Source organism: Mobula birostris, chromosome 16 (assembly GCF_030028105.1).
Source record: "Mobula birostris isolate sMobBir1 chromosome 16, sMobBir1.hap1, whole genome shotgun sequence".
Lineage (NCBI taxonomy): Eukaryota > Metazoa > Chordata > Chondrichthyes > Myliobatiformes > Myliobatidae > Mobula > Mobula birostris.
This window is the reverse complement of record NC_092385.1, coordinates 21,779,958-21,801,761: the sequence shown is the minus strand read 5'-3', so window position 1 is coordinate 21,801,761 and position 21,804 is coordinate 21,779,958. Positions and strand designations below refer to the sequence as shown.

At 40.5% G+C, this 21,804-nt stretch overlaps 2 protein-coding genes across 2 annotated transcripts in view; one reads left to right on the top strand and one right to left on the bottom strand.

The window, feature by feature from the left end:
- chdh (choline dehydrogenase) overlaps window positions 1–12,225 on the top strand; it is a 52,087-nt gene extending 39,862 nt beyond the window's left edge. The window contains exons 7-9 of the mRNA XM_072280399.1: window positions 3,153–3,295; window positions 10,734–10,836; window positions 11,147–12,225. Of these exons, the coding sequence (XP_072136500.1) occupies window positions 3,153–3,295; window positions 10,734–10,836; window positions 11,147–11,550 (650 nt within the window). The 3' untranslated portion in view covers window positions 11,551–12,225. The remainder of the gene's footprint in view (window positions 1–3,152; window positions 3,296–10,733; window positions 10,837–11,146) is intronic.
- A 1,789-nt stretch (window positions 12,226–14,014) lies between these two features.
- The window catches only part of LOC140211037 (voltage-dependent L-type calcium channel subunit alpha-1D-like), a 383,898-nt gene continuing 376,108 nt past the window's right edge, over window positions 14,015–21,804 (bottom strand). Inside the window, exons 47-48 of the mRNA XM_072280398.1 lie at window positions 18,279–18,599; window positions 14,015–16,735 (exon numbers count right to left, since the gene is read on the bottom strand). Coding sequence (XP_072136499.1) covers window positions 16,442–16,735; window positions 18,279–18,599 — 615 coding nt within the window. The 3' untranslated portion in view covers window positions 14,015–16,441. The remainder of the gene's footprint in view (window positions 16,736–18,278; window positions 18,600–21,804) is intronic.

Sequence of the window (21,804 nt, the reverse complement as noted above, 5' to 3'; positions counted from 1 at the left end):
TGGCCATGCCCTTCCGTTCACCCTGCTGCTCCTTTGGCGCTGCCCCTCCCTTGGCTTTGTCTCTCTGTGATCCAGCACCTTCCTTGGTGATGCCTTTCTGCCAACCCCATCACCCTCTTTCTTGCAACACACATAAAAGTTGCTGGTGTACGCAGCGGACCAGGCAGCATCTCTAGGAAGAGGTACAGTCGACGTTTCGGGCCGAGACCCTTTGTCAGGACTAACTGAAGGAAGAGCTAGTAAGAGATTTGAGAGGGGGAGGGGAGATCCAAAATGATAGGAGAAGACAGGAGGGAGAGGGATGGAGCCAAGAGCTGGACAGGTGATTGGCAAAGGGGATACGAGAGGATCATGGGACAGGAGGCCCAGGGAGAAAGAAAGGGGAAGGGGTGAAGCCCAGAGGATGGGCAAGGAGTATAGTGAGAGGGACAGAGGGAGAAAAAGAGAGAGAAAAAAATATATATATATAATAAATAAATAATGGATGGGTTATGAAGGGGAGGTGGGGCATTAACGGAAGTTAGAGAAGTCAGTGTTCATGCCATCAGGTTGGAGGCTACCCAGACGGAATATAAGGTGTTGTTCCTCCAACCTGAGTGTGGCTTCATCTTGACAGTAGAGGAGGCCGTGGATAGATATATCAGAATGGGAATGGGACGTGGAATTAAAATGTGTGGCCACTGGGAGATCCTGCTTTCTCTGGCGGACAGAGCGTAGGTGTTCAGCGAAACGGTCTCCCAGTCTGCGCCGGGTCTCGCCAATATATAGAAGGCCACATCGGGAGCACTGGACACAGTATATCACCCCAGCCGACTCACAGGTGAAGTGTCGCCTCACCTGGAAGGACTGTCTGGGGCCCTGAATGGCAGTGAGGGAGGAAGTGTAAGGGCATGTGTGGCCCTTGTTCAGCTTACAAGGATAAGTGCCAGGAGGGAGATCGGTGGGGAGGGATGAAGTCTTGTCCTGGCTGCCCTCGGTGGTGCTCCACCCTTGGCCCAGCTCCATGGAAGTGCCAATGATAGTGAGGTATCAGATACTCAAGCTTTTACGTAGTGCTTTATATAATTAGAGTAAGTACTGAAAATTACCTATAAACAGCACCAATAGGACAAGAGGTTATGTTGCCAGAAAATTGTTCATTATGTTAAACCAGTTGGAATGATCAGTTCTCTTGGGTGTGTTGGCCCAAGGTCTGGTTGGTAGTTGTGATGAGTAACTGGGGTCTCCAGGCAATGAGGGAGAGGTGAACCTCAAGCTCCTTTGATCCATTAAAAAAAATCCAGCCATGGACATTCAGAAGTACTGATCGTTTGGCATCTGGCTCCCTCACCATCTCAGTGGGAGCAAGACGTGCACCTGGGGTCACAGTCCCCAGAAGGCAGGCTCCATTGTCCTCTCCAATGAGATTGCTGCTCCTTCAGCCCTTTACTTCCACCTCTCACCCCAGCTTCTCACATCATCTCTCCACCTCCCCCCCACCTAGCAACTGCCATCTTGTACTTCTCCCCCACCCACCCACCTTCTTATTCTGGCTTCTGCTCCTTCCTGAAGGGTCTCGGCCCAAAATGTCGACTATTTATCCCCCTCTATAGCTGCTGCCAGTATTTTGTTGGATTAGAATCTATAATTGTTATTTTCCTTATAGTTTTACTTTCTTCTGCTTGGTTTTGTTTTTTTATATAAAGTTATCAATGTCTCTGTAATTGTTCAATGTGTTTCCTAGTGGTTACAGTCCGTTTGTACTTCTTCTGGAAGTTTCTTGGTTTCGGTGACCTGAATGGGGACTATCTTATTGTTTGATTCCACCGATAGAGTTTACTGCTATTTAGCAGATTGGTATGAGAAGACCAGACCACATCAGATTGACCTCGTTCCGTCTTCGTCTTCACCTTCTCCTCACTGCTAGGCTCTGCTTTTGCTATTCCCCTTTCCTAATTCCTTCGTTCTCTCAGCATTTAATGAAAACGACCAGAAGCAACAAGTTTTCTGCCTCATTCTTGACTTCGAAGAACCTCAGATCAAAAACATCACAATTCAACAGTGTGTTGCCGTGGGGACTGGTCTGTCTGGCTAGGAAACAAGATCAGGTCAGGAACTTGATGAGCTGAAGCTCAGCCGGTTGTATTTCCCACTTACTTTAAACTCATTGGGGCTTAGTTACCATCTCCTTTTAAACTCATCCTAGCTCACTGACACTACCATGCAACATGTAAAATGAGTAAAAGTAAAAATAAATAAACACAAAATCTGCATTTGCTGGAAATCTAGAGCACCACACACAAAATGTTGGAAGAGCTCAGCAGGTCAAGCAGCATCTATGGAAAGGATTAAAGCCGACATTTGGGCTGAGATCCTTCATCAGGGCGTGTCCTGGTGAATGAATGGTCTCGGTTCTAAATGTAAATCTTTATTTCTTTCCAAATAAAAATGATCATCTGGACAATCCTCAAGTCTGGCACCATCTAAGTCCTGAGAGTGCCAGATTATTGGAGTTTTATTGCTGCTTGAAATAAGAACTAGTTTTTTTTTTTTGTTACTATATAAAGCTTATGTAAAAAGGGGAGACTAGATAGGCTGCTTTTCCCGGAGTGTAGAATGCTGAGGGGTGACCTTACAGGGTCATAGATAAGGTGGATGATTACACTCATTTTCCCAGGGTAGAGGAGTGTTAAACTGGGATTAAGGTGAGTGAGCAAAGATTTAAAGAGGACCCAAGGGACAAGTTCTTCACACAAAGGGTGGTGGGTATGTTGAATGAGGTGGTAAAGGAAGTAGTAGAGGAGAGTACAATTGCAATGTTTAAAGTACATTGAGAGGGGTACATAGAAAGGAAAAGTTTAGAGCAGTGTTTCCCAACCTGGGGTCTACGGACCCCTCAGTTAATGATAGCGGTCCATGGCATAAAAAACGTTGGGAATCCCTGGTAGATGGATATAGGCCAAACACAGGCAAGTGTGATCAGCTCATGTTGGCAACACATGGTCGACGTGGATGAGTTGGGTTGAAGGGCCTGCGTCTGTGCTGCGACCCTCCAAGCTGTAACTTGGTCGGCATGGACGAGTCGGGCTGAGGAAGCTGTTTCTGTTCCGTATAACTCCACGACTCTAAAAAAAAATAAATTAACTTAATGTAGAATATTTTCATTTCTTCAGGTGAGGGAGCGACTGCTCACTTGGAAACTGGTGGGTTTATCAGGAGTCATCCTGGAGTAAGCCATCCTGATATCCAGTTCCATTTTCTGCCGTCGCTGGTGATTGACCACGGGAGAGTCACACCTTACACTGAGGCTTACCAGGTGAGGCTGTTGTGTGCCAGCATGCAAGGCTTCTTAACCGCTCAAAAGCAGTCAACAGAAGTAATCACTGCTAAAGCTACTCAGAAATATAAATAAGAGCTTTATTTTGTATCGAAGGTTCCCAACCTTTTTATGTCATGGACCAATAGCATTAAGCAGGGGGTCCATGGATCCCGGGCTGAGGAACCCTGGTTTGTATCTTTGGATCACAATGGATTTGACAGAGGTTTCTCACATTCGCCATGTTAACTAACGTAATTAGGAGTTTTTACCATATGGAATGAGAATTATTTTGGTTAAAATTTAAATTCAAATAACCGTGATAAATTGTGATACTTCACCATAACAAAACATGGACTTTTCTTTATTTCCTTTTATCTGTAATTTTAATACATCACTGATAAAGAAGTAAATTGTAACACACAATGAAGCTTAATAGTTGTTGGAATGGTTACATTTTGTTTTGTACCCAGGAAAATTGTGCAAACTTTTTGAATGGTTTGTTTTATTTCATGAAGGCAGTAATTTTAGGTTTTTTTTCCAACTATTTTTTTGTCCAATGAACTGTTTGTCTTCAATCTGATGTGTGTGCGGTCTTTTCTCAGGTTACCTTGAGCTCCTGCAACGTTAGTAACACATGTCCTGTGTTCTTCATGATATAAATCAATTAGTGCAGTTAATTAGATCTCTCTTATTTTTGGAAGCCAAGATTGGCTTTCTTTTTGCTGTCCAGTTCCAGATTTCTGTTTTTGATTGCGGAGTTGGTGGGAAAAGTTTAAGGAATAATATCTATTTTGACTGATTAAGTCTTCAGTTGATTGATTTATTTTACTGCTGTGGTCATGAAAGACTGCTCTTTCATAATATCTGTATCAAGTATCTTGCATTCTCTTAGCGAGGGTTTCACAATGACGCTAAGCAGCTGTTTTCAAGGCACAGTTCACCTGGTTTAGTTCTTAACATGAAAGCATTGTACACTGAATTGAATTTCAGTGCAAATGCATGCCTAGGGGATCCTCTGCAACTGTTTTCCCAGTGTTAAGCAACAGAAAATATATTAATTTTCTATTGCAGCAACGTCAAAGATGATTACAGTGTTGCATTTGATCCAGGGTGATTTTGTGCTGACCTGAAAACTTGACTAGGCTCTTCCTGCCAGCACCCTTGCAATCTTGATGTGACATCTGTGGCAAAAGGCACAGTAGATTTGTGCGTCATTGTGCCTGGGCCCTTGCCCTCAGGGGAGGTGGAAGGGTGATGTTGCACCATGTGCCTGGGGTGTAGATTGTGGAGGTAAGGATTGCCTCTTGTCCCTTGCAGTAGTTCATTCTCTGTGCTGCACCTCCTTTGGGGGTTGCTGTGCGCCTATGACAGGACTGCGGTGAAAAAGGCGAATGGTATGCTGGCATTCATAGCAAGAGGATTGGAGTAGAGGAGCAGGGAGATACTACTGTAGTTGTACGAGGCCTTGGTGAGACCACACCTGGAGTATTGTGAGCAGTTTTGGTCCCCTAATCTGAAGAAAGACATTCTTGCCATAGAGGGAGTACAAAGAAGGTTCACCAGATTGATTCCTGGGATGGCAGGACTTTCATATGATGAAAGACTGGATCGACTAGGCTTATACTCTTTGGAATTTAGAAGATTGAGGGGGAGATCTAATTGAAACGTATAAAATTCTAAAGGGATTGGACAGGCTTGATGCAGGAAGATTGTTCCCGATGTTGGGGAAGTCCAGAACGAGGGGTCACAGTTTGAGGATAAAGGGGAAGCCTTTTAGGACCGAGATGAGGAAAAACTTCTTCACACAGAGAGTGGTGAATCTGTGGAATTCTCTGCCACAGGAAACAGTTGAGGCCAGTTCATTGGTTATACTTAAGAGGGAGTTAGATATGGCCCTTGTGGCTAAAGGGATCAGGGGTATGGAGAGAAGGCAGGTACAGGGTTCTGAGTTGGATGATCAGCCATGATCGTACTGAATGGCGGTGCAGGCTTGAAGGGCCGAATGGCCTACTCCTGCGCCTATTTTCTATGTTTCTATGACCTCATTACCCTGGGAGCACACCTGCTCATACACAAAGCTGGACTGTGACATGCACATCACTCAGTGACTACTTAATCCTTGGGACCCCCTTCTACGCCCCACTTCAGTCAATGAACCGAATGCACAAAATCCTTTCCCTGGCAGTTACCTATCCTGCTACATCTTGACTTTTAATCCCCACTCTGTGTTCCACCAGAAATAACTGCAGAAACATTGAATGCTACTGCTTTTTTAAAAAATTACACCTTGCTCAGAAAATGAGCAAATGAACTGCTCTAAGCGGTTGTTGGTGGTCCATTGCCCTGTCCTCTGACCCTCCTGGTAGTGACACCCCTCCCGTCTGATCCTCCTGGCAGTGACACCCCTCCCCTCAGACCCTCATTAGTGAGCATCTCTACCCTCAGACCCGCCTGTTAAAGTGTGCACCCTGAGTTAGCCAGGAGATCTTGGAAGGGATAATTTCCGTAGCTTTCATAAAATGTGGGCACAGCAGCAATACTATTTGTGATAGGATGTTAAGAGGAAGATCAGCTATTCAGGTACCCTTTACATTTTGCAAAATTTGCCTTATTTGGTCCAAATTTGGAGGTTACAGTTAAACCACCATAATATCAATTCTGATAACAATCAGAATTGTCTGTATAGCTTTAGCTCTTCTGTTGGAGAAAGTAGATAAAGTAGCAAATAAATACTTATTGTCTCTGAGTGTTCTTCTGCAGATTTATAAATAAATAAATCTGCAAATTTGTAGATAAGGGAAGTGAAAGAATGCTTGAGAAACAATTCTGACAAAATGCTGTCCATCATTTTACGAAGACTTCTGACTTCAGCAGTTATCAGTAGAAATGTACCTGGGTTGTAAACAATTTCAAATTGTTGTACTCTTGGCTCTGCTAAGCAAGTGCTTTCATTTATCTTCCATTTTCCTTTGGTTGAACTGCATTAGAGTCCAAGGTACTTCTTTGAGAAAGTTTACATGGCAGGCTGTTAAAACAACAGAGAAAAGTCCTATTGGGGGCAGTATTCTTTGATTCTAGTTTGTGATGAGCAGAATAAAGTGGGTTCAGATGGCATGAACATTGATTTCTGCAACTTCTGGTAATTTATCTTCCTCCCCCCTTCCCTCTTAATCTCCCCAATCTGACCTCCCCCCCCCCTCCAAACTTTCCCCCTAGTTTTATTAACAGCTGTGCGGACCAACCATTGTTCTGAGCTGGAAATTTTTACACTGCCTGAAAACTGCACAGCATTTTATATTAACATTATGTTGAAGAAGATTCCAACTGTGTGGCAACAAAGGCTATGTGCACGGGAGCATTTCAGTTACTGCACAACCACACACTTGTGAAACTTAGAGGGAATAGTGCCCCCTTTACCTCTCCTCCTCAACTGCCTATTACTTTCTCCTGGTGCCTCTTCTCCTTTCCTATCTCCCGTCATCTAATCTCCTCGTATTAGATTCCTCCTTCTCCAGCCCATTGCCTTTTCCACCTATTACCTCCAGCTTTTTACTTCATCCATCTTTCCCCCACCCAAATGACTTCACCTATCACATTATAGCTTGTTCTTCTTCCCCTCCCCCAACCTTTTTATTCTGGCATCTTCCCCCCCTTCCTTTCCAGTCCTGATGAAGTGCCTTGCCCCGAAACGACGACTGTTTAGCTGTTTGACCTGCTGAGTTTGCGTGTGTTGCTCTGGATTTCGAGCATTGGAAGACTCTCTTGTGATTATCACATCAGCGACTGTACCTTTAGCTCTAAAGCACTTTGTGATGCCTTCAAATTGTGTGATGCACCACTTTACTGAGTACAAAGGGAAAATTGGCAAGGTTATGATAATCTGAAACTATGGTTTTACCTTCTTTCACTGGCGGAGCATAGGAATAAGATTAAAGGTTACCCCATGGTTAATCTTCTCTCAGCTGCCAACCTCTGTTTCAGTTAATAAATTACACCCATTCATGTTTACAGCAAGTACTGTAATGAGTTAATACATTGTAATGGCCATTCAGATACTGTTGAATTTCATCTGAACATACTCAGTGACCTTGGGTCATGTGCCTGGACAGCCATGGTGTGATTTGTTTGCATCTGACCTCTGCAGTGGTGGGCACATCCATCGTTTTCCAACCTTACAGTTTTAAATTGAGAAGGTGACAAGAGGTGAGGCAAATCTCACCCTGGTGTATGTGTATTAAATCCTGTAAGCGTCCTGATGATCTCCAACTTTGAAAGATGTCTTAAATTTTTTGATTGAATTCCTAAGAATATTTCTTTAGAATCATACTCTGAGTTCAGCAGTTCTATCACAAGAACACATTGATGGTGGCATTCAAAAACCCATTGGCCAAGCAAGACCTAAAAATTGACCCAAAGTTAAAGAAGAAGTGTTTTTTGTTCTATTTTAATTTGTTAGATGTCAGAAGATGTCATTAATTGTGTTTACAAAGGTGTTCTGTAGATACAGACCCATAATTGAAAGTGGTGTCACAGGTAGATAGGGTTGTAAAGAAAGCTTTTGGCACAGTGGCCTTCATAAATCAGAGCACTGAGTACCAGCAATTGAGATGTTATGTTGAAGTTTTATCAGACATAGCTGGTGCCGAACTTCGAGTATTGAGTACAGTTCTGGTCACCTACTTATAGGAAAGATGCCGATAAGCTTGAAAGAGTGAAGAGAAAATTTACAAATATGCTTTCAGGACTTGATCCGAGTTACAGAGAAAGGCTGAATGGATTAGGACTTTATTCCCTGGAGCATAGGAGAATTAAGAGGAGCTCTTATAGAACTATACAAATTTTTAAGGGGTATAGGTAAGCATTTTCCCCTCAAGTTGGTAGGACTGGTATCAGAGGTCATAGGTTTAGGGTGAAAGGTGAAATATTTAAAGGGAACCTGAGGGGGAATTCTCTTCACTCAGAAAGGTGAACAAATATGCAATAAGTTACCTGTGGAAGTGACGGATGCCGGTTCAATTGAAACTTTTAAGAGAAGTTTGGCTTGGTACATGGATGAGAGGGTAACGGAAGGCTTTGGTCCTGGTGTGAGTAGCTAGGAAGAAGTGGCAAAACAGGTCAGCATGGGCCAAAGAGCCTATTTATGTGCTGTAGTGCTCTATGACTAGAAAGATTTGGATATTTTGGAAGGTTGCTTCAGATGTTTAAATCCTCACAGTGAGACAAACCAATTTTTTCACTTTAGAAGAAATAGTGCCAGTTAATTCAAATGAAGTTTATCTTTTATTCAATCTTGCTGTAAGGGCCTTTATTGAAAAGTATGTGTTTCTTCGTAATGTAAGGGACTAATCATTGTCTGGAAAACTTAAACATTTTTGGCAACTTCATTCTCAATTTTATCATCAGTCTGCACATAGTCTGGCATGGTTTTCTCATTTTGAGCTCTCAGTAAAAATCAGTATAGGCCAACGTAGAATAACTTCATGTATGGTATTAAGCAAAATTGAGTGAGAGTATATTGTTTTCATTTCAATTGTTTGAACCTTAAGTTGTTGGTATTGACAGTAATTGGATACACTGATTTGAAATGTTTACTGAGACGAATGATTAAATGCAAGAGATGAAGGTTAAGATTAAACCAAGGTGGTGATAATTGCAAGTTCATTAAGATTATTATGTGAGTCTGTTAGGTTGATATCAGATACCATATTTGATAAATCTAGAAGGAATTGTGTCAAGTGTGCTGTTTCTCTGAAATGCCCTCAGGAAATTCACCATTCAGAAAACTAATTAGGAAAATAAAATCAAGTCACAAATGAATCATTGTGAATACAGTACCTTTTGAAAGTTCATGACCCCATTTAGTAGTTCTTTATTTAAGAGTGTTCTGAAAATTGGATTGATTGGAAGTGTTATCCGGCACTACTACATTATGTAAGAGCTTGGCAGACTTCCTACTGTTCTGAGAGATGGACGTAAAAACATTAGAGCATTGTGTATGAGACATGACTATTATTTACTGGGAACAATACACACAAAATGCCGGAGGAACTCAGCAGTTCGGGCAACATCTATGGAAATGAATAAACAGTCAACGTAAAAAGGGTGTTGGCCCAAAACGTCAACTGTTTATTCATCTCCATAGATGCTGCCTGACCAGAGTTCCTCCAGCATTTTGTGTGTTGCTTTGGACTATCAGCATCTGCAGACTTTCTTGTGTTTATTATCTACTGGGACCTGTTCTGAAACCTCACTGGAAGAGCAGTGTACCTTTGGAATAACTTTAACCTGCATGCCACATGCCATTGTTTCATCCATATGACCCAAAGGCATTTGTGCAAAAAGGTTAGGTGCAGTTTATTATAAAAGCTGGAGCTGATTGATTGTTAAGAATATATTTTTTGAGAATCTTATTTTCTACCTCAAGACCGGCTTTGTAAATTCTTGTTTTAAATGTATAGATGGATACTGTTCTAAGTTTACTTTAGCATGAAGATAAAGGAGACTGCAGATGAACTCAGAAAAACAATACACTAAGAACTCAAGAAGAGGCCTCTGTGACTGAGGCAGGGTCGTGACATGAAATATCAACGTGTACCTTCAGCTTTTATAGATGCTACTTGACCCATTGTGTTCTTCCAGTGTTCTGTTTTTTTTACTGTTCCAAGTTTATTTTAGCCTTTGGTGCAGGCTGCAGATCACACCTTAACAGACAGAATGATGGGTAAGTTGTAACTGGTAAATCCGTTACTGTAGTAGATGTAACATAGGCTCCTGTACCTCCTTTCTTCGGTCCCACGCCACCAGATTTGGGAACAGTTATTACCCTACAACCAGCAGGTTCCTGAACCAGTGTGAATAACTTCACTCACCTCAACACCGGACCGATTTCACAACCTAAGGATTCACTTTCACGTTCTCTATACCTCATGTTCTCAGTATTATTTTACTCACTGCCCATTACACCGCTGGTGTTTAGGGCAGCAATTGAAGGTTTATTTTATTCTTTGCTGTTTCCGTAACAGTTTTGCTTGAGCAGTCAGGTTGTCAGCCCTGAGCTGAAACCCCAAACCGGGAAAACCAGTGGACCTCTCTCAGTCTGGCCTCTACCCTTTGACCTGTTTGGCATGGGTGACCTTACCAAGAACCAAAGCATAAAGCCCTGACAACTTAGTTCTCCGGGTCACTGAGGCATGCAAACCTCCAAAGCATGACAAGGTTAAAGTCCTCTTGGAGGATTTACTTACTTACTTATTATTATTTGTTTTTTCTGTTTGTCCTCTTTTACACATTAATCGTCAGTCTTTGTTTTTCATTGGTTTGGTTGGCAATTCTTCGTTCTACTGTGAATGCTTGCAAGAAAGTGAATCTTAGTGTAGTGTATGGTGATATATGAATTTTCATTAAAATTTACTTTAAATTCTGTAACTTTTGTTAGGTACATGTGGGTCCAATGAGGCCCACAAGTGTGGGCTGGTTGAAGCTCAAGAATGCAAATCCTAAAGAACACCCAATTATTGAACCAAACTACTTGTCTACAGGTAATATTTTGTATCAGTTATAAAGATTCATCTTGTGTGCCCAATTCAATAAATATATTTCCTAGTGAGGCATGATTTAAGAGTCAATGTTCTTTGAGAATGCCTCTCATCTCTTGTGTGACTCCCATATTGTGTGGCTTCTAAATTTTCAACATAAAACTAGCGTGCATTTTGAATTATATGATGAAAGTTATAGAATTCTGCACTTATTAATCATGAAATGTGGATTTTGCCATATGTATACTTTATACATTTTCACTAAATTACTTATAGATTTAACTTTTGTATTACTTAATTATTCATTTTGCAGAAACTGACGTATGGGAACTCTGCCAGTCAGTGAAGTTAAGCAGAGAGATTTTTGCTCAAAAGGCCTTTGATAAGTTCCGTGGTCCAGAAATTGCTCCTGGCAGCCATGTGCAGACAGACAAGGAAATTGATGCTTTTGTGAGAGAGAAAGCTGATAGTGCCTACCATCCATCCTGCACCTGTAAAATGGGACAACCTTCAGATCCTATGGCAGTGGTCGACCCAGAAACGAGAGTTATAGGGTTAGAGAATTTACGGGTTGTGGATTCTTCTATAATGCCCAGTATTGTAAGTGGTAACTTAAATTCACCTACAATTATGTTGGCAGAGAAGGCTGCTGACATAATCAGGGGACGTCCAGCACCATGTGACAAGGATGTTCCTTTTTTTAAACCCAGATCCTAGGCACTTGATTTAAAATAAAGCATGCCACACAATAAAATTACTTTCTTCATACTTTATGTTCCCATTTCAAAAAAATAGATTTTGTACAATGTAAACGAGCAAAATCTGAATAATTGTAAATAAACTATTGGATACAAAGTATTTGAATCTAAAACATTTTGAATCTAGTTTTGTATCCTTCATGTTTTTCTTTAAATCATGGTTAAATCAATAATTAAATTTACTCGTTTTTGATTCTTTTGTGTCTGGTGTCATGATTATGGTTGGACTCGGACCAAGTTAATTTAATGTATAGTTTAATTGGGTATTATTCCTGAATAGATTATTCATTTATTATTATTATTATTATTATTATGTCTTGAGGCAAAATTGAGGCTGGCTTGTAATACTCACTCATCTAAAAAGACTGAGCCATAATATTGCATATAACCATCTTTCTGCTTTAAGTGTCTTGAAATAAGATTTAATTATGAGTTATACACAGCTAAACTGTTTCTTTTTTAAAGTTACATTTTTTCCAAGTAATATTGAATGCACATACTATGTAGCCTGTCTGCAATAACTTTGAACTCAAGATAGAAATAGACAACATTAAAAACATTTTAAATTTGTCTTTGTAGATGTTTTCAACTGCTAGTATTGTTTGGCAAATAAAGTGATTGGAAAGATTTTTAAAAATGCATATCAAAGTATTCTTCTAAGTTTCTTTTTATTGTGAATGACATAATGGATATCTGCAATACAAGCGGAGTGGTTTGGGGTCATCTGTTGAAATGATGGATTTCTGAACCTCTGATAACTACACAACAGAGGTGGAATATTCAGGCTCCAAAAGGCAAATTCTGAGACAATTTTTCCTTGCTGGTTGATGGAGAGGGAAAAACAAATGTCTTTTAATTGATGAGTTTGACATCTAGTGGGATATGAATGGATGAGTATGCTGTCTATTCAAGGGCTTTGTCCCATAGGCAGGTAATGATGTTGCTAGACCTCCACTAGGTAACATTGTTCTGTTTCTAACATGAAAATGTTGTGGTTCTGTTTGTTATTCTCCTCAGTAGTATGTCTTTCATGAGGGGAAGAAATTTGAACATTTATGACAGAAAACTGGACAAGTCATCCCTCATCAGTTTTAGATGCACCACTGAAATAGACTCTGCAAATTGTTAAATGCCTTTTCCAGGATCATCCTAAGAACCCAAAATAATCAAAGTTAATCTCTGTGCTAACCTCCTCTGAAACCACTCTGCTCTGCCTTTGTCCTCCACCCTCAGAGTGACCTGTAAACATTAATGTCACTTAAAGTGTGATCATTCAGCTGACTCTTCTTCCTTAGTGGGATAAGCTATTTTTAAATGTTTCCCCTGCTTGAAATCTAGTTTCTCTGGTGTACCACCTCTTATCAAAGTCCCACTCCCTCTATCCTATTTTATAACTAACTACCCAACTTTTCTTCTAATCACCTTTGTAAGTTGATGTGATAATCATTCCTTTACTGTGGTAGTAACTCCTCTCCTGCAAAAACATTGAAACCTTAACTTGAAGTAGACCCATTGAATCCTATCACCCAATATAGTCCCTCAAATTATTTGGCTCAAAACTAATCAGAACCTTTATTGTAAATTCTTCATTCTTGTTTTCACACTCCTCCGTAGTCTAATCTCGCAAAGACTCTGCAAATTCATACACCACTCTGTAATCTCTATCTTCCTCCAACTATGGATGCGGAAGCTTCTCAACTTTTTCTCTTGATACTTATGCCATCACCAACTGAACTCTTTAACTCTGAATCTTTTATTTTTCTTTATAACAGTCTTTAAAACTGACACTATGACCCATATCCGTTTTGGAGGTGGCTTTGCTTCATGAGAAATGGTTTAGAACATTAAAGGTCCTTTTCATGGAAGCAATGCAGTGACAAACAGGCCATTATTTAAAATACATGAAGAAAAATGGTCTTTTCATAAATTTGCATTCAGGCTTCTAAATTTAACATTATAGTTGGCTGAGAATTTTCAGTGGTCTAAGGTACTTGTCTGAAATTGGTAAACGATGTAGATGTGCACATTTAAGAAGTCTACTGAAATTTGACATAGAATTTAGGTAAAAATTGTGTCTCACCTCGTTGTACCAGGCTTGGTTGTTACCTTTAAGGCCATCAGTTAGCAACAAAGCTGATAAGTAGAAAGCAACTGAGTCAGAATGGAGTTTTTAATCATGCGCATCCAGCAGACCTGGAGTAATCATTCTAGGCCTATGTCAAAAAAAAAACAAAATACAACCACACTAATCCAAAACACCATCTAATTTATACCAGTTTCGAATATATATAGTCATTTTCTGGGAGACTTGTTTATTATGTACAGGATAAGGTAATGTCTTAGCCCATACATTCTTTTTATTCATTAAGACAAATATGTTTGGTTTGTACATGCTCTAAATTGAGTTGGGCAGCAACAACAGATATCTTAAAGAATTTTAAATGTGGCAGGCACATTCGAACAACAATAGGCTGTACAAGATAACTGAAAACAAAATTTACAGGAACTGTAATCCAGTCATGAAATGCTGACTTGCATTTTTGTGAAAAGTTAGTTTATAGTATCTACTATGGAAGTACAGCAGGAAAAAAAAGTCGGGATTAAAGGTCAACTAGAGAAATTTCTTGTTTTGCCCATTATTTTAATAATAATAACTGTTCTGGCTTGTCTAGTGAGAAATCAACTAAATTTTACTCTGGTTTGAATAGTTTCAACTTACAGAAATATACACTATTTTTATGTACATTTCCAGCACACTGGTATGGTAGAATGGAAAATACGGCTACAGAGCTTATGGTACCATACATACAATCACAAAATAGTACAACCTTATAAACTGAATATACAAATACTGTACTACACAAAAGGCTTATTTCATATAAAAGTAGTCATGAAGGTTGAACAGAAGGAAACAGTTATGCAATCATAGATTGCCATAATCAGTGAACTGAAGATCAAGAACACCCTCCTTGGGAATGGAATAAAAACTATTTAAAACCCTATTTATCCCTGACTGAGGTAAAACATCTTGTTTTTGTTTATTAGTAGTAGAATATACACAAGTGTTTAAAATGTGTACAGTTTAAAAGATTCTAGTGGCCGCTGCTAGTAATGTACCTGCAACTGAACAGGCCATTATTTAAAATACATAAAAAAGCATCTGAAAATGTACATTGAAAAAAGTGTCTTCAGTTAATTAAGAAAGACCTGCTCCATGGCATAGTTTCTACAATGGAAAACGTGTGCAAATGAACACATTTGGTTAAATTAAAAGCATAAAATACTGATGCACATGTTGATAATACCTCATTTGAAGAATCATTACTACAGGAACTTGACCCTTCAGTTGCATGCATTTGTAGTTCTCAGCAAAATATTGCAAATGCTGGCAATTACAAAAACATTTAGCCCACCTCATTCTCTGCAGTCCCATTATAAGCTATTGATGTCATGAGAAATTGTATACAAGATATGCAAAAATCAGATTGTTTTACTGAAACCACTATGATTTCTTTTTGAAGAATCCCTTGTCTGATTCAACTGAAACTTACTCAAAATGATTTTGCTTCAGAACAGCAATGTAGTTTTCAGTAAATGGGTCAGGCAGTGACAATTGCTAATTACTACAAGTGATTTAGAAAGGATGAAAAATGTACCAAGAATAATATTTTTAAATATTTATAATTCCAAGTAAGAGTGCAAATAAATTATCTTTGCATATCCTGTGTAAAGTTAGGTTTATATTTTATTTTAATTTAAAAACTGTTTGCCAAAGTCATTTTTTTCCCTTTGGCTCCAGACTTAGCTCAAAACTCTGAAATTAATCTTGAATCATACACAAAGAAAAGGCAGCTCTATCAGTACAATTACTTATGAATTTGTACTTCTATTAAAAATAACAAGAATCTATAGAATTTGTGATGATAAATTTGAACCATAAATATTGCTGCTTATCTTTTACAGTACCAGGATTACAAAATATAGAACATCTCTTTACAAATACAAATTTGTTATATGTTACAACCATGTACAGTTTGTTTATTTTGCAAGAAAAGCAGTTTATAAGCTTCAAATTAACCTTACAAAGAAAATGAATATCTTTCATATTTCCAGTGTAATCTGCCCATAAAGTCTCTTTGTTGGCAGAAGATTAAGTTCCCTCCATAGCTGATGTAAAAAGACAAAAAAAAAGAGATCCTTGGTAAACTCAGAATAAAATAGTTAAGGTGAAAAAAACTGCAATTTTTGCCCATGAAAAATAATACTTTGAGATTTGCTGCAGAATGTTAAAAAACTTCAGAATGGTTCATATTTCTGAAAATCAGAAGATATGTTTTATAATTTTAAATATTTTGATATGCCATCACTTGCTCCCAGCCAAAAGTCCAAATGTATTTCTGAGGTAACAACATGTCATATTTGATTGTCATCACCTTTATAATATTTTCCTTTTAACTACAAGCATCACTATAGAAATAATATACTTCTTCCTTCCAAACAAAAGGGTGCACGTTGCTTTGACTGAGAATGCCTCTAGCCTTGTATGATTAAATTATGGCTTCATCTTACAATTTTCTCCTTGGTCCTCAGTTTGTCTGTGCATGCCAGTTTGTTGATTGGCTCATACCTCTTCTATTTGACCACATTATCATCAGATCATACCGCTGTACTTGAGAACAAAATAGAGGTTATTTGATCAGATTGTCACCAATTAGGACTTTTACTTATAAGAGTGCAGCATCACATGGAAGTCACTCTATTGGTTACCTGACCTAGTTAGTGCCATAAGAATTTCTTGACTATGAGGCACTTCCTTAATTTTTGTATAAATGATTATTCCATACCAAATGCTATAAAGTAGTGATGCATATCATTTCATCTCCTAGGTCCTCTTCATAGATACCAGTGTCCGGTTCCTCATCACTGTATCCAAAGCCATAGTCCTGTAGCTCATAGTCACGCCTATTTTTAATGGAAAGTAGATCTCCAGTAGTTCCGTTGTGAAGACTGCCATTTAATAAACTGCTTGCTGCACTTTCCATTTCATCAATTGTCATGTCACAGGCATCTGCAAGTTCGTGTTTTGTAACTGAAACAAATTTGGGATCTCTTGCATAACGCCCAAGACCTTCTGATATTAGAACCTTTAAAACAGAAAGCAATAATTACTAGCATCATGAAAAATTTGATTTAAAAATAGTAATTAAAGCAAGCACTTCTGTTGTGATTTTCTTTTCTAGTGTATTTTAATAGCCCCCAGATTAAAAATAAGAGATATACAGACACTTATGAGGGGATTTGAATAATTAGTAATTCAGACAAGAAAATACTCTGTTGTAATGAAGAAGAGTGGGTTATCAGCTCTTAGAGCAGTTCTTGGGTCATCTTCTAACTCAATTCTATCCTCTGCCCTTAACCTGTATTAATAAATCTCTTACTGCCTGTCTTGAAAGACTGTGGTCTGTGGTCAGAGTAGGTCCATTGATAATCAACCACAGTTATGCCAGATATATGCAGTAAGATATTGGCAGTAGAATAGTCTCTACTGTCTATTGCTGGGACCCCACGTAGAGCATTAGACCCCAGTACTGCTGGGATGCCCAAGCGTTCTAGCAGGGAACTAGCACATGGATCTCCTAGGGCAGCACTGGAAATCCACTGATTTCAATGGAGGTTCCAGGGTTGAAGATTAGGAAGTAAGGGGGAAGACAAGTTATCTTACCTTAGTTTAATCCTCTAATTATTTTTAAGTATTTTCAATTAACCTTGCTGCTTAGATATTTATAGTTTTTAAACGTGAAAAGTAAAACCAAATTACCTTGACAGCAGTTTCCCTATCCTAACCTGAAAGTAACCACATTATCATTGTAATTATGTGCCATGTTGTATGACGTAGGCGATCATGGTCTCATGACCATGTTTATTCTTGGCAAATTTTCTACAGAAGAGGCTTGCGATTGCCCTCTTCTGGGCAGTGATCTTCTGGGTGACTCCAGCCATTATCAATACTCTTCTGAGATCGTCTGCGATGCATACCCAGGACTTGTGATATGCACCAGCTACTCAAACGACCATCTACCACCTGCTCTTATGGCCTCATATGACCCTGATCTGGGGGGTGTGGGGGGGGGGGAAGAGGAGAATAAGCAGGTTTTACAGAGTGACCTGCAGGCTAGCAGAGGAAAGGAGCGCCTTACACCTCCTTTGGCAGAGACCTTTCTCCAAGCTGTCAACCATAAATTACCCCTTAAAAATTATTACCAATTTTTGTGCACAGGGAGTTATTTAAATAGCTGCAATTTGTACCATGCAGCTCAAAAACTCAAAATACGAAAGCATCTTGTATGCTTTTAAACATTTTTGTCATAACATATCAGGAAAAGGTTGTGTTAAGCAGTAAAACAATATATTCTAGTTCTTTCTACTTAAATCATTTGTAATGTTGATTGATTGTAATTTAGTAATGCAGACTGCTGCTAATGACTCAATGTTTTAAATCAATGTAAACGCTGGACATTGTCCTTTAGAGAGAAATGGTGAAAGGATGAAATTAACAAAATATAGCAGCAGGCTTCATTGCCTTTTATTAAGGTCGATTAGGCACATAGAGTACCTTGTGGAACTTCACATCCAGTTTATCATTGTTGCTGAAACTCTACCATCATACAAAAAGTTTCTGATACTTACAGCTTCCACCAGGCTGTTTGCACTTCCTCGTTTTTCGTGGTACCGTTGTAGGAAGCTATTTGGGACAGCTAACTTTGTTGGAGTATATGTTTTATATGGAATGTCATCATCTTCTGTATACCAAGAGCTTCTGTTCATTGAGCGAAAGCTACCATTCATATTTTCCGTGGAATCAACACGATCTACGCGGATCAGGGGTGTGTAGTAAGGTGAGCGCTCTTTGCTGGGTGGTGTAGCTGGAGGTGTTGCCCAGGAACGTGTTGATCGTGCTGGTGAGAGCCTCCTACTTTTGTATGAGTCCATTCCTGCCACAGCCATAACCTGTTTGTTCACATGGGAAAAAATGAATTGTGCAGATCTGCAAACTTCATAATTACTCCACAAACCAACTAAATTTAGAATAAAACATAAAATTATGAAAACTAACAGCAAGTTGGGCAGCATCTGTGGGAAGAGAGTAACAGGTGAAGTTTCAGAGCAGTAAATTTTCATCAGAGTAGTGTCCTGATGAAGGTCTTGGCCCAAAACGCCGATTATTTATTCCCTCCACACATGCCATCTGACCTGTCGAGTTCCTCCAGGATTTTGTGTACAGTGCTGAAGATTTCTAGCATTTGCAGAATTTCTTGTGTTTAGAATTTAAGTAGCTTATCTCCCCTTCCCTTTGAGATACATTATAGTTCCAAACAAAGACTTCAAGTATTGAATGTCACATCAAATTTCAAACTGTTATTTAATGCAAGATGGGCCTTATTCCAGAACTGTTCCTAATGAATGACTGCAAGTTTATAAAGAAAAAGGGCACCATGGTAGTGCAGTGGTTAGCGCAACGCTATTACAGCTCAGAGTTCGGGGTTGAATTGTGACATTGCCTGAAAGGTATTTATATGTTCTCCCTGTGAACGCAAGGGTTTCCTCTGGGTGCTCTGGTAACCTCCCACAGCTCAAAGTGGTCACAATTACAGTAACTGGTTATTGTAAATGGAGCTCATTATCCGAGCATCACAATGGGTGGTCAGCGGGAAACACTTGAAGAATGGGCTGCATCTTCCTCCAGTCGGGGCGTACATGGATGACATGACCACAATAACAACAACAGAAGCATGCAAACAAACTACAATGCTGCATCTGTGGCTGGACAAAGATAACATCAGAGAAGGGGCTTAAGATCCACCAGGGCAGGAAAAAGTGCCCGAGGGAGCTCAGCGAGGGGCCTCGCATTGACCATTACCTTCTAAGAGGTAGATCAAATCAGTCGAGTGAAGCCCAGTGGCAGGACAAACACCACAGTCCACAGGGTATCAGCACCCCAGGCAAAGCTCAGCCAAGCACAGATCCACCAATGGACACAAGTCCAGAGCCCGACCAGCCACGGCCAGTAGCAGAAAGGAAGATGAAAGGATGGAAGCCCCAAATCTTGTGGTCTAAATCCTGCCAGAAGAATGAGTGGGAGATCATCAACACAGACCCAGTCCATCTTCTAGAAGGACTGAAGGGAAGTGTGGAAAGAAAACTGGAGAAGTGGGGAGACACCATATACAGCTATAGGGTAGAGAGACTTGGAGTGAAAAAACAGAGGGCACAGAAGGAACCTTCAGTCCAGCCGAAGTCTAGGAGACAGCAGGAAATTGAAAGACTGGTGAAGAAAAGGAAACAGTGGAGGAAATCCACAGAAGGGGAAAGGAAAGGACTCGAGGTATTACAAGCAGAAATAAAGCAGCGCTTGACAAAGCTGCAAAGAGCAGAAAGCTTGAGAAAACAAAATAAGAGGAAAGAACGGGCGAGGGCAAGCTTTTACAGAGACCCTTACAAGTTCGTCAGAAGCCTTTTTGACAAGAAGAGCGGGGTCCTTAGAGTACCTGTGAGGGAACTGGAGGAGCACCTGAGGAAGACCCACTCTGATAACCAGAGGCATGAGCCAGTCACCATTCCGAATGACATGCCACCAATCCACCCACCTGAGCACCAGATGGACGTAAGGCCCCCTACATGGAGGGAGGTGGAAAATAAAGATAAACGAGCAAGATCAGCATCAGCTCCAGGGCCCAATGGCATCTATACAGAACACCCTCGGCATTCTGAAATACCTCTGGAATCTAATGAAGGTGGCATGGGGGAAAGGAATTATACCTAAAGCATGATGAAGGGTGGGAGGGATACTAAGTTCCAAAGAGAAGAATTTCTCAACAATCAGTCAGTTCCGCCAGTTCAGTCTCCTGAATGTGGAAGGAAAGATCTTCTTTGGTGTCGTGGCTCAAATACTCTCAGCTTTTTTGCAGAGCAACAGCTTCATCGACACATCAGTGCAGAAAGCAGGAATGCGTGGTTTCCCAGGATGTCTGGAACACGCAAATGTCATCTGGCACCAGATACAAACTGCGAAGAAAGAAAAGAAAGATGTGCACGTGGTCGTCCTAGATCTTGCCAATGCTTTTGGGTTGGTGCCTCACAAGTCTCTGTGGGCAGCTTTCAACTGTTTCCAGGTTCCAGAGGGCATCACAAAGCTGGTCAAAACGTACTTACAGGATCTGCAGTTCTGTGTCACAACACAAGATAACACCTCCACATGGCAGCACCTTGAGACAGGCATATTGGCGGGCTGTACCATCTCTCCTCTGGCATTTATCATGGCAATGGAGCTCATTACCCGAGCATCACAATGGGTGATCGAAGGGAAACGCTTGAAGAATGGGCTGCGTTTTCCTCGAATCAGGGTGTACATGGATGACATGACCACAATAACATCAACAAAAGCAGGCAACAAACGCCTGCTGGATAAACTCCAGGGAAACATCAAATGGGCACAAATGGAGATCAAACCCAGTAAGTCTCACAGTATCTCAATTGTCAAAGGCTGGCTCACCGACATAAGGTTTTGTATCAACGCTGAGCCAATACCAACTGTCTTGGAGAAGCTCACCAAAAGCGAAGGACATTCGCACCACGCAGACCTCAGAGACACAGAGCAAGTGGAACAACTGAGGCAGGATACAAACAGTGGCTTCAAGCTAATCAACAACATGGCTCTCCCAGGGAGGGTGAAGCTTTGGTGCTTTCAGTTTGGACTGCTGCCCCGACTTATATGGCCAATTACTATCTATGAGGTCACTATGTCTCATGCAAATCGGCTGGAGAGGCTGGTGAGCTCACATGTGAGGAAGTGGCTTGGGCTACCAAGATGCCTTAGCCCCATAGGACTTTACGGGAACAGAGCCCTTTCTCTGCCAATTTCTGGCCTAGTGGAAGAATACAAATGTGCCAAAGCAAGGCTGGAAATGACACTCAAAAAATCTTGGGACCCAATCGTAAGAGGCGTTGCTCCTGCTCTAGCAACGGGGAAGAAATGGACCCCAGCCTCAGCAGTACTGGACGCAAAAGCCACCCTCCGACACTGGGGCATAGTGGGCTATGTCCAACAGGGCAGAGGAGGCTTTGGCCTTGGAGTGATGAAACCTACCTGATAAAAGGCTACTACAACTGAATGCTGGCACCTGGTGGTGGAGGAGGTGCGCCACCAAGAAGCAGC